Raw genomic sequence first — 12122 nt, 5'->3', positions numbered from 1 at the left:
TCCCTGTGTCTTTTGTTTCCGTCTGCTTCCCTTAATATTTGTATCTTCGTATGTTTACAGACATCATTTCTGTCAAGAGCACCTATCAAGACACATTAGACTGACCAAGAATCTCTGGGACTTTCGACATTGTCTTATGTGGACTGCGTCTGCACTGTAGTTATAGAGTAGTCCATTTGCGATGCGTTACGTTAAAATGGCGTAGCTGGCGGAAGACGCGGGACATTTCAGGTGTGTATTCAAGAGCAGGGAGTAGAGTGGCGGCGAGCAAACCAAGTCACAGACTCCACATCGTTGCTAATTAGCAAAAATTGTCTCATTCCACAAGGATGCTAACTTTTAAGGCAGCATTTGACAGCCCGAAAGTTAAACTCACCATTAATCTGCATAGTTCCTTTATGATCCCCATTTAAACAGGAAATCATGCAGGATGCATAGGGAGCCCAGTTGAACTTTGGCCAGACAGGGATGCGTCACAGATGTTGGTCCTCCAGACTAGAGCCCAGATGGACACCTTAAATCCGAGCCCCGTGAACACCGGCTGGGGATGATGGAGAGGATGGAGCTCTTCATCCTACTGTGACAGTGATGCATCACACACACACCATATACTGTATGAATATAAATGACATACAGTAGGTCTCTCTTTATATTTACTTGGTATTGCAGTTGTTGTTGGATTCTGTAACAGGGATGGAAGTGTGTGATTGTGTGTTGATGTGCTTGCATTCTAATGTGCGAGCGAGCGTGAGTGTGGCTGTAATAGATACCGTATAGTGCTGACTCAGTCTCTTCTTTGTGTGATGGGGATGCAACACTGCAGGCGTGGGGTCAGTGTGACAGACAGCAACAGGCATCCTGGGGATCCCATGGGGAAATGCGGGGCTTTGCTGCCATGGCGATAAAGCCAACCACATGCACACACACACACACACACACACACACACACACACACACACACACACACACACACACACACACACACACACACACACACACACACACACACACACACACTCTATCTTTCACTATCACACACACTGCCTCTATCTCAGTCTTATTTCTCACACACAATTTCCATATCTCCATACAGCCAAGCCTCACACATACATACACATACCAGCATAGAGAATGAGACCTACCGGTCCAGTACCAAGAATTCATATAATCTATTATGGCTGACAGGGCATTGAATTTCAAAGTGTAAGCGCAAGGTGGATTACTTTGAATGCTTGTATGATTATTATAATACAAGTAATGGATTGGAGCTTTTCGTAAAAGCCTAAAGCATTTTGGCATTTCATGGGGGCGGACTCACCTTATCCAGATGCACTACTACCAATGAGTAGCACTCACCAGAAAGAATTGTGTGTCATATTACAAAGGGATTGTATATCTCCTAATCCCGTACGTACAGAATGTACGTGTCTGAATTGAAAGACATTCAGACAGGGTAGCATTCATTCCATGCGCGCAGTTATAACAGTATGGAAAAATAGCGCCATCCGTTGGCCATTTATGTCATTACATAGACAGAGCACAATGGGTGTGATGTGTTTTCCCCATATCAATACAAAATCTTTGGCAAACATCAGACATTTTATTCAAACTGTCGTATGTCAGCAATCTTGCTTAGCTTTAAGAGTAATGCATAAAAAATGAGTAGAGAAATCCACTGTCTGGTTTGTCTATAATTGATATTGATAATAATGAAACAAACTTTACCAGTATAGCGCACTGATATTTTAAAATGCATGCAACATTTTTCAGATAGTGGGAAACAGTTCAATCCAGACAAGCATCAATGTAAATGTACAGCATATTTACTGTAATAATTATCTCTAGCTGAATGAAATGCCCAGAGGGTAGTGGTGCAGACCTGAATACCAACTAGATTCGATTTCTCTGATATTTCTATATTATCTAACACAATTGCTCTCTTCCCTGTTGCACATGGTAGAGATGGTGTAAGGCTGAGTCAAAATAATAGATATTAAAAATAGAAGTCCCACCTTACAATCACACAATAAAGGCCATGTGAAGAGATGTAAAGGCATTGACACACAGATAGAACATTGTCACTCCCCTAATGCCATACAGGGGATAGCATAACGGCACTGAAACGTATACAGTACCAGCAGAGCAATCAACCCATCCACCCATTGGTGGTCCAGCATATACTGTAATAATGCATTTTCGAAAATAACACAGGGATAGACGGCTCGAGGTCTCAAGGGCTGCAGTTTGGATGTTGTTTTTTTTATCTCCCATTGTGGAACTCGGCTGACGAGTCCACTTTGCTATTTGCCCAGGTAGGAATAGACACCTGGATCAATTTTAATAGGCAAGGACAAAAACCAGCAGACAATATCGCCCTCCAAGTTTGGAGCTGTGCACAAGCCTGTCATAATAACACTTCCACTGGCACACAAGAGTCTTAAAATAAAATGTTTTCCTGTCCAGGAACAGGAAGTGAACTGAAGAGCTAACTCCAAGCATGGTTGGGAATAGTGAATGACATTGACCTCCCAACCTGAACCTTAGTGGCCCAAGATGGAGATGAGAAGAGAGACGGGCCACCTCCGAATCAGACGAGCAGAGGTGAGGGATCTTCGGCTGCGTATGAAATGGCACTCTATTCCCTACAAAAGTAGTGCACTACTTTTGGCCAGAGCCTAGTACTTGAAGTCAGTGAGAAATGCTAACATGACATGCTGAGCTCAGTAAGTGGTAAGTGTTGGAGAAGTCAAGTGATAGCCAGAAGGCTACCAACACAGTTTTCTACCATAGCTTTTAGATGTACTTAGCTAGTTAGGTTGTAGTCAAAAGTGCACTATATACAGTAGGGAATAAGTTGCCATTTAGGATTGGACATTCCTTGCACTGTGGCGTCTGTGTCTTTGACCTATCCACGGGAACAGGGGGGTCAAGGTCTCAGAGAGATGTCCCAGCGTGTGTGTGGTGGGCCTGGATGAGGGCTGTGATGTCATCGTGGGACCCCTGCTGGGCCACGAAGAGGGCCGTGCGACCACGCTGGAAGAGGAAGAGAGGAAGAAAGCAGAGAAGGTCAACACTTGAGGTATGCACTAAGCAGTTTAAACCATTCTGGTTTATGCGAAGGCAGTGTTTCCCAAACCTCTCCCCGAGTACCTCCATTCTTTTATCTATTCCAGTACTAACACAGCTGATTCAACTAATGAAGGGCTTGATGATTAGTTAACCAATTGAATCAGGTGTGCTCGTACTGGAATACATCAAATAAGGGGAATGGGTGGGGGGTACTTGAGGAAATGTTTGGCACACACTACTAAGGTATGTAACCATGCTAAACGACAGTGATATAGACAAAATGAGAGAGAACGGTAGAGTGCACATTCCCGGGTGAATTAGAATTTATACAATTAACACTTTTGCATCTAGGATAGTGTCAATTCAAGGCAGGAGGCCCTTAATCGTGAGAGCTTTCCTCTCCTCTTTTTAGTGAGCTAAGCGTGACCGCCTGACTAACGCTCTGCTAGCTCTCTGTGGATAAATGAAGCCTATTGTAGAGGCAATCCTCACTGGGCTACGACGAGCTAATCGCTGAGTCAAGGGATGCCCCCCAAATGACACCCTATTTCCTATTTCGTCCACTACTTTTGACCAGGGCCCATAGAGAATATGGTTCCACTTGGGACGCAACCAAGGTATTTGGGCTTTCAAATGCTTCAAATAGCCTAAGCTGCTCTTTCAGCAAAGGCGCTAAATCTAGTGAGAAAAGAGGACTGACATCCTGTTCACATTGAATCTTATAATGGCAATACTCGAGGCGCTATTTTGTATACTTGTCCCCTAGGTGGCGTAGGGTCTGGTTGTTAGATGTATTGCTTACTCCTGAAGTCGTGGTTAGTAACTGAGGGCCTGCAGGGGGGTGGGGGATTGCGTGTGTGTGTGTGCATCCATATCTGTTTTTTGTGTGTATGATAAAGTGCATAGCACTGTTAATCTGTTTCTCTTCCTGAGTTGTCCAACAGGCACAATGAGAGCCAGTGACATACTGCAGGCATAGACTTCCTGTTAGCACCAGATACCAAATCCTGACCTACTGCACAGGGTAAAACCTGTTTATGATGCTACTACACACTATGCGTGTAGTGTGTGTGTGTCTATGCACATGTGTTTGTGTATTCTCTAGTCTATCCATCCAACACTCACCTGGTCTGTGAGGCTGGTGTCACACTCGGCCCTCTCCAGCAGAATCCGGGCGACGTGTGTGTGGCCCCTCTCACAGGCACACATGAGGGCCGTGGCCCCCTGGCGGTCCTGGACATTGGGGTCGGCCCCGCAGCGTAGCAGCAGACGCACCATCAGGCCCCGGCCATGTCTCACTGCTAGCATCAGAGCTGTCTGACCCCCCTGGAGGGAGAGAGACAGGGAGAGGGATGAGGAGGGCCAAGCGGAGAATCATCTCAATATGCCAAGCTGAAACTGACTGGCCATAAGGAAGTTGTGGCAAATTCCTGGTGGGATGGTTCTTCTTTAGGCCAGTCTTATGGGAGAATATTTTACTGTGTGTTTAAAAGAGAGAGAAACAAAGTATGCAGGCTAGGCCTATGGTGGTCATGAAATTTTGTCCGCCGGTTATTGTTATGCAAAAGACGTCCGGTCTCATGGTAATTGAGCGTTAATGAACATAAACACGTTTAGCATCTCCAGGTCTCCACGCATACAAGCCGCTGATGCACGTCTTTGGAACGTTTGAAAAAGTTGAATGAATCAATTTAATATACACCATCACAATAAATCCATTGTTTATTTTAGGCAGGTCTAAAGAAACATTATGATATGAAGAAAATGTATTTCAAAAGAACAGAAAATGAGTTGACCAACTCTTTGTCTGGCTATGCGCCGTGCCATAGGATGTAGGCTGGTTCATTTAGCAGATAAGTTATGCTTATAAGTCCCGTGCCATTATTTTATATTATACGATTTTATAATAAGAAGAATACAATTGATCTTAGCTGAATAAAATAGAAAGGATATATATCCCATTCTGGAGAGAGTGCTCATATGATGTGGATATGTTGAGCATAAAAGTGATCATTTGAAACAGGTCCTATATGCTAGATTTTGAGTTATTTGGCAACTTTAGTTGGGTATGATGCAAACCTTAGAATGTCTTCATGATGCAAACCTTAGAATGAAATCAAAACATACCTATGGGTATGCATAAACTCTAATATGCGTTATGGATGTTTTAAATTAATCATCACCTTAGAAAGCGCTGTCCATTTCGATATGTTTGGCTTTGAAACAACATCCACAGAGACCATGTTTTCCACTCAGTTTCAACCTGTTGTTGAACTTCTTTCCTCAAATTGATCATCACAGTGAGGTGAGTTTTAAAAGCATGATACTGTTTTGATGATACGTGTTTGATGTGGTTTTCGACTGCATTTGCATTGATGTCAGAGTGGGTAGAGGGACAATAGAGCCCTGAGTACCAGGCCATTAGCGACCCGATGGTCATTAGGGTACTACCAACGCATGTCCTGAGTGCATAAGAGAAGATTACCGTGATGGTCACGTGGAATTTTACTGCCGTCATGACTCATGACTACCGGTGTGGCAGTACAGCCACCGCAACAGCCCTAGGCGCGGCCCATGGATCCGTTAAGACATGTTATTATGGTTTTTGTGTAATTTGGTTTTTGAGTAATCATGGAGAAGATTGAAGCTCTCTCTCTATGTGAGAGAAGATGAGAGGACAGAGGCCCAGGCAGCAGGAGAGCGCTCATGATAACCTCCAGTCTTCTGTAGCCATGCCAGAAACATAGGGGTACTCATGCTCCAGTACCTTAGCCTGGTTAAACCAGACTGAATGCATGCTCTGAAACAATGGTGAGCACAGTGTTCATTCTGGTGTAACCAGGCTACCGGTTTCTCCCACTGCTCTCAGTGGTACAGAGGTGATTCATCCTAACCCAGGCCGCATGGGAGAGCTGTAAAGGTCAACTCAATATCTCCTCCCTCCAAAGCAGAGCTCTAAGCCTCTGTTTATTAAAGCCATTTTACCCTCTGTGTGAGCAGCATGACAGACCACTGGCCCTTGGTGCGGATTCATATGGTTTATAGTTTATAGTCTGCGACATGGAAATTGACATCTATTATTATTCAAAACAAGTACTCACTGCACAGGTCCAATTTACTGTACATGACTTTGATGTTTCATAGCTATAACCACCATGGTACTGCATGTAACTCCGAAACACCCACTGTGGATTGTTGGAGCCATTCTTGTTTATTGCTTTGTGTTATGGAACCGTTTGGACAACACACGGTTATACATTTTGGAATACTAAGATACTTGATCGTATAGTACATTATGTGCCATATAAGAGTGTTAGGATGAAGTATGAGGTGTGTACTTGGCAGTTATAGAGGTAGTGACCTGGCTGGCTCGAGCGTTGACGTCCCCCAGCTCCATGAGCCTGCGGACCACCTCCATGTCCCCAGAGCCGTCCGGGGCCGTTAGGGAGGCCAGCATCACCGTTGTGTACCCCGCCTTGTTCTGGAGGTCCACCTCACACACACCTGTATGGGGAAGGACAAACACACACACACACACACACACACATTTAGGAACACATACGGTGTATTGGAATGCTCAATACACAATGTCAACTTGTTAGATATGGAATCATAAGTACAAATGTATAACCATTTAGATAATTCCATACAATAAGTGTTTATGTACACTCACTCACTCACTCACTCACTCACTCACTCACTCACTCACTGTCTTACCTTAGATTGCCCCATAGCTGTGTAATAACACACACACAGTGGTACCAACCTGTGTCCAGTAGCAGGCTGACGATGGGGTAGTTGGCATGGGATACGCTGTAGTGCAGCACTGTGTTGCCGTTGTCGTCCGCCATGTTAGCAAGGAAGGGGAGGAGCGAGGGCGTGGCCTTCCTCACCTCTCTGAGGTACACAGACACGGTATTGGCCAAGGAGTCCTCTTCAGCCGCCACCCGGAACCACTCTCGGAACAGCACCACCAAAGCCCGCCTCTGGGGAGCAGATGAAATGTGACCGTTTTTCTCCCCAAAATGGAGGGTAAGCTAGTCCAAGATCTGTATCCGAGGGCAACTTCTGTTCATAACGCTTGGAGATTACCGAGAGAAAATGCATACAGCAGATAGACAGTTTGAGGCTAATAGCACTAATGAAAGTATCCGTGCTGACCACCCTCCAACATAGCCTTAACAACATCCAGCATGCTTTATCTGACCTTCACCTACTACTCAATAGCAACAAAATGATGTATGCTCTTCAACCGGAACCTACCTCAACCTGCCTGCCCTCCTAACATTCTCACCCTGGACGGGTCTGAGCTAGAGTACTGTATGTCGACACTTATAAATATCTTCGTATATGGCTGGACTGATCACTCTCATTCCATACCCACGTCACCCACCTTCAGTCTAAAGTTAAATCCAGAATTTGGTTTCCTCTACTTCAACAAAACATCCTTCACCCACACTGCCATGCGCATCCTTGTAAAAATGACCATCCTGCCAATCCTGGACTATGGTGATGTAGTTTAAAGGCTTGCCCCCAAAACCTCCCTCAATAAACTAGACGCCATTTACCACACTGCCAGCCACTTTCTCACTGGGCACAGACATCAATTCAACGTCTATTCCACATTGGTTTAATTGAAATGACGTGGAAACAACGTTGATTTAACCAGTGTGTGCCCAGTGGGTTGTTACCAGTGCCCCTTTCAACATTCATCACTGTGACCTTTGCACCCTGGTCAACTGGCCGTCATTACATACAGTACACGACGCCAGACCCACTGGTACCGATTTATTTACAATGAGGTAGAGGGCAAGTCCCCCCTCTACCTCAGCTCACTCCTCAACATCTCTACTACCAATAGCATCCTGCACTCTGGTACTGTAGATACAGTGCCTTGCAAAAATATTCAAACCCCTTGGATTTCTTCACATTTTGATTGTGTTACAAAGTTGGATTAAAATGGACTTAATTGTCTTTTTTGTCAACAATCTAAAGTCAAAGTGGAAGATTTATTTTTATTTTTTATGATTAATAAAGGTCATTGCGTACGTATTCAGCTCCCTGAGTCAATACATGTTAGAAACACCTTTGGCAGCAATTACAGCTGTGAGTCTTCTTGGGTAAGTGTCTAAGAGCTTTGTGCAATATTTGCCCATTATTCTTTTCAAAATTCTTCAAGCTCTGTCAAGTTTTTGGGGATCATGGCTAGACAGCAATTTTCAAGTCTTGCCATATATTTCCATGCAGTTTTAAGTCAAACCTGTAACATGGCCACTCAGGAACATTCACTCTTTTCTTTGTAAGCAACTCCAACGTAGTTTTGGCCTTGTGTTGTATGTTATTGTCCAGCTGAAAAGGTAATTCCTCTCCCAGTGTCTGGTGTAAGGCAGACTGAAGCAGGTTTTCCTTAAGGATTTTGCCTGTGCTTAGCTCCATGCAGTTTCTTTTCAAACTGAAAAATTCCCCAGTATTTGCCAATGTCAAGCATACCACTATGCTTTAAAATAAGGAGGCAATTACTCCGTGATGTGTTGTATTAGATTTGCCCCAAACATAAGGCTTTGCATTTAGCCCAAAAAGTGTATTCCTTTGCTGTGTTATTTTTTTTGCAGTATTACTTTAGTGCCATGTTGCATACAACATTTATTCTGTATATTTGTATTGTTATTTTCACTCTGTAATGTAGGCAATTATTGTGAAGTCACTACAATGTTTTTGATCCATCCTTAGTTTTCTCCCATCACAGCCATTCAACTCTGTAGCTGTTCTAAAATCACCAATGGCCTCATGGTAACATCCCTAAGCAGTTTCATTCCTTACCTGCAGCTCAGTTCAGAAGGACGACTGTATCTTTGATGTGTCTGGGTGGTTTAATAGATAATCCACAGCATAATTATTAACTTGACCATAAAGATATATTCAATGTCTGATTTGTTATTGTTACCCATCTACCAATCGCTGCTCTTCTTTATGAGGCTTTCGAAAAGATCCCTGGTCTTTGTAATTGAATCTCTGCTTGAAATTCAATACTTGACTGAGGGACCTTACAGCTGTTGTATGTATGGGGAACAGAGGAAGGTGTAGTCATAAAAAATCATGTCAACCCCTATTATTTAACACAGAGTGAGCCCGTGTAAGTTATGTGATTTGTTATGTCACATTTTACTCCTGAAATAACTTAAGCTTGGCTAAACAAAGGGACTAAATACACTGAACAAAAATATAAATTCAACAAAGATTTTACTATTGTTACAGTTCATATAAGGAAATCAGTTAGTTGAAATAAATTCATTAGGTCCTAATCTCTGGATTTCACATGACTGGAAATACAGATGTGCATCTGTTGGTCACAGATACCTTCAAAAAAAGGTAGTGTCCTGGATCAGAAAACCAGTCAGTATCAGGTGTGAACACCATTTGCCTCATGCAGCGCCACACTTCTCCTTCACATAGAGTTGATCAGGCTGTTGATTGTGGCCTGTGGAATGTTGTCCCACTCCTCTTCAACGGCTGTGCCAAGTTGCTGGATATTGGCGGGAACTGGAACACACTATCGTACACATCGATCCAGAGCATCCTAAACATGCTCAATGGGTGACATGTCTGGTGAGTATGCAGGCCATGGAAGAACTGGGACATTTTCAGCTTCTAGGAATTGTGTACAGATCCTTGCGACATGGGGCTGTGTATTATCATGCTGAAACATGAGGTGATGGTGGTGGATGAATGGCTCGACAATGGGCTTCAGGATATCGTCACTGTGTCTATGTGTATTCAAACTGCCATCGATAAAATGTAATTGTGTTTGTTGTCCGTAGCTTATGCCTGCCCATTAAGTCTGCTGTGTTGCCTTGGACTTTTCATACCCTAACCCACCGCCACCATGGGGCACTCTGTTCACAATGTTGACATCAGCAAACCGCTCACCCACTCGACACCAGTCTGCGGTTGTAAGGCCAGTTGGACTTACTGCCAAATTCGCTAAAGCGACATTGGAGGCAGCTTATGGTAGAGAAATGAACATTAAATTCTCTGGTGGACATTCCTGCAGTCAGCATTCCAATTGCACACACCCTCAAAACTTGAGACATCCGTGGCATTGTTGAGTGGCATTTTATTGTTCCCAGCACAAGGTGCACCTGTGTAATGATCAGCTTTTTGCTATGCCACACCTGTCAGGTGGATGAATTATCATGGCAAAGGAGAAATGCTCACTAACAGGGATGAAAACAAATTTGTGCACAACATTTGAGAGAAATAAGCTTTTTGTGCATATGGAACATTTCTGTGATCTTTTATTTAAGCTCATGAAAGATGGGACCAGCACTTTTCATGTTGCGTTTATAATTTTGTTCAGTGTAACTATGCAACGGCTATATTTTTGTTAGAATTTCTCTTCCACTTTGACGTTAGTATTTTGTGTAGATTCTTTACAAAAAAAATTACAATTAAATGTGGCACTGTATATCACACTGGTCATTCCCAAAGCCCGCACATCCTTCACCCGTCATTCATTCCATTTTTTTCGCCACCAATGACTGGAACGAGCTGCAAAAGACCCTCAATCTTGACACATTCATCCCACCACACTCCTTCAAAAACATTTTAACTGAGCTGCTATCGGATCAATGTACCTGCTGATCATTAAGTCTGCTGTGTATTTCTTACTGTTCCTCTGTATAGTGTGTTTTTATTGATTTATTTGTGTTATTTTGTGTTGTCCTGTTCACTGTTGCGATGTTATGCCTCTTGGCCAGGTCACCATTGTAAATGAGAATTGGTTCTCAATTGACTTATCTGGTTAAATATAGGTGAAATAGAAGGAAGAAATGAGGTGCATAACTATCCTCTTCCGTTCAATAAATGAAAAAGGACGCTGTCACAAATTGTGTTCATCTTTAAGACACTGTGTTTGGTAGTGCCTCGACTTATCTTAACAGATATTCACAGAGCTTTTGAATAACGCTTGTGTAATTAGGTTGTGTCTATGTGCCTATGTTTAAGTGGATTGCTGTACCATGCGTACCATTTCATCACTGGGGTTATCCATGTTGTCCATGTGATCTTTGAGGAAATTACACGCTGCTATGAACTCTCCATCTACAGTGTCCCTATGAGGAAAGACAATCATTAGTCCCATGAGTTGGATTGTCAGCAGTATTCATATACTCTCACTAACATCAATAAATTAGAATAAATATTGCAATTTTTTTCATAGTCTGAAAAACAAATCATGGCACTCTTCAAAATTTGAAAATTGCTAAATAAATATGCCTAAATGTTAACTGGCAAATCCTCAAATTGTTTAATTCATGAATAAAAAAAAAATAAAGATATACTCAGTTCCCTTCACCTGTCTTTCAGTTCATGTTTGGAATCTCTGTTTGCGTCTGGTTCTGCCTCCATAGGTTCATCTTTGTGGGTGTCTATCTTGGCCTGTTTTTGGCCAGCTTTCAGATTTTCACCACTATCTGTATGTGAGTCTGGTTGTACATATTGAGTAGTCTGGTCCATTGGATTGGTTCCTTCCATCATCTCTTGACTTGGGTCTCCCTCTTGCTGGTCTCCATGGTTGGAACCACCATGTTCTGCAGGTTTCTCCACCATCTCCCCAGGGTAGAGTTGTCCTTCTGGCTGTCGCTGTAGGTCGGAGATGTCCACATTCTCATGGCTCTTACTGTCCAAATCCTCATTTGGTGTTGTTTCAAAGCTAAACACATGTGAAAAAAATATTCAGACACTACAGTGTCATTATGAACCAATGTGCTTTGCCATTATAGCCATCATGATGGGGTTTTATACTGTAGCTGAACGCAGACAGTACAAAATGAGTGTTGCTGCACAGTGAAATCGTCAGGGTTAGCCATAAGTTGGTCATAAATTCAAAGGGTGATGCTCAAGTTAGTTATTTGTCAACAATAAACAGCAGGAGCCTTGTGTCTTACCCGCTGTTCACACCCGCAAAGTGGAGGTTCTTTGACGTCTGAGCACCGCCATTTCTCTTCATGATAGATTTCGGGGCTAAGAGAGAAAAAGACGAGGCCGATCGTATT

The 12122-nt window shown here is 43.1% G+C and overlaps 1 protein-coding gene across 1 annotated transcript in view; it reads right to left on the bottom strand.

Annotated features, from left to right (window-relative positions):
- Window positions 1-1580: 1580 nt before the first annotated feature.
- The window catches only part of LOC139551131 (KN motif and ankyrin repeat domain-containing protein 4-like), a 28521-nt gene continuing 17979 nt past the window's right edge, over window positions 1581-12122 (bottom strand). Inside the window, exons 4-10 of the mRNA XM_071362541.1 lie at window positions 12015-12090; window positions 11423-11779; window positions 11096-11180; window positions 6836-7055; window positions 6431-6573; window positions 4195-4395; window positions 1581-3033 (exon numbers count right to left, since the gene is read on the bottom strand). Of these exons, the coding sequence (XP_071218642.1) occupies window positions 2935-3033; window positions 4195-4395; window positions 6431-6573; window positions 6836-7055; window positions 11096-11180; window positions 11423-11779; window positions 12015-12090 (1181 nt within the window). The 3' untranslated portion in view covers window positions 1581-2934. The remainder of the gene's footprint in view (window positions 3034-4194; window positions 4396-6430; window positions 6574-6835; window positions 7056-11095; window positions 11181-11422; window positions 11780-12014; window positions 12091-12122) is intronic.

Source organism: Salvelinus alpinus, chromosome 23 (assembly GCF_045679555.1).
Source record: "Salvelinus alpinus chromosome 23, SLU_Salpinus.1, whole genome shotgun sequence".
NCBI classification, from domain to species: Eukaryota; Metazoa; Chordata; class Actinopteri; order Salmoniformes; family Salmonidae; genus Salvelinus; species Salvelinus alpinus.
The sequence above is the reverse complement of the archived record's forward strand: the minus strand, read 5'-3'. Positions and strand labels throughout refer to the sequence as shown.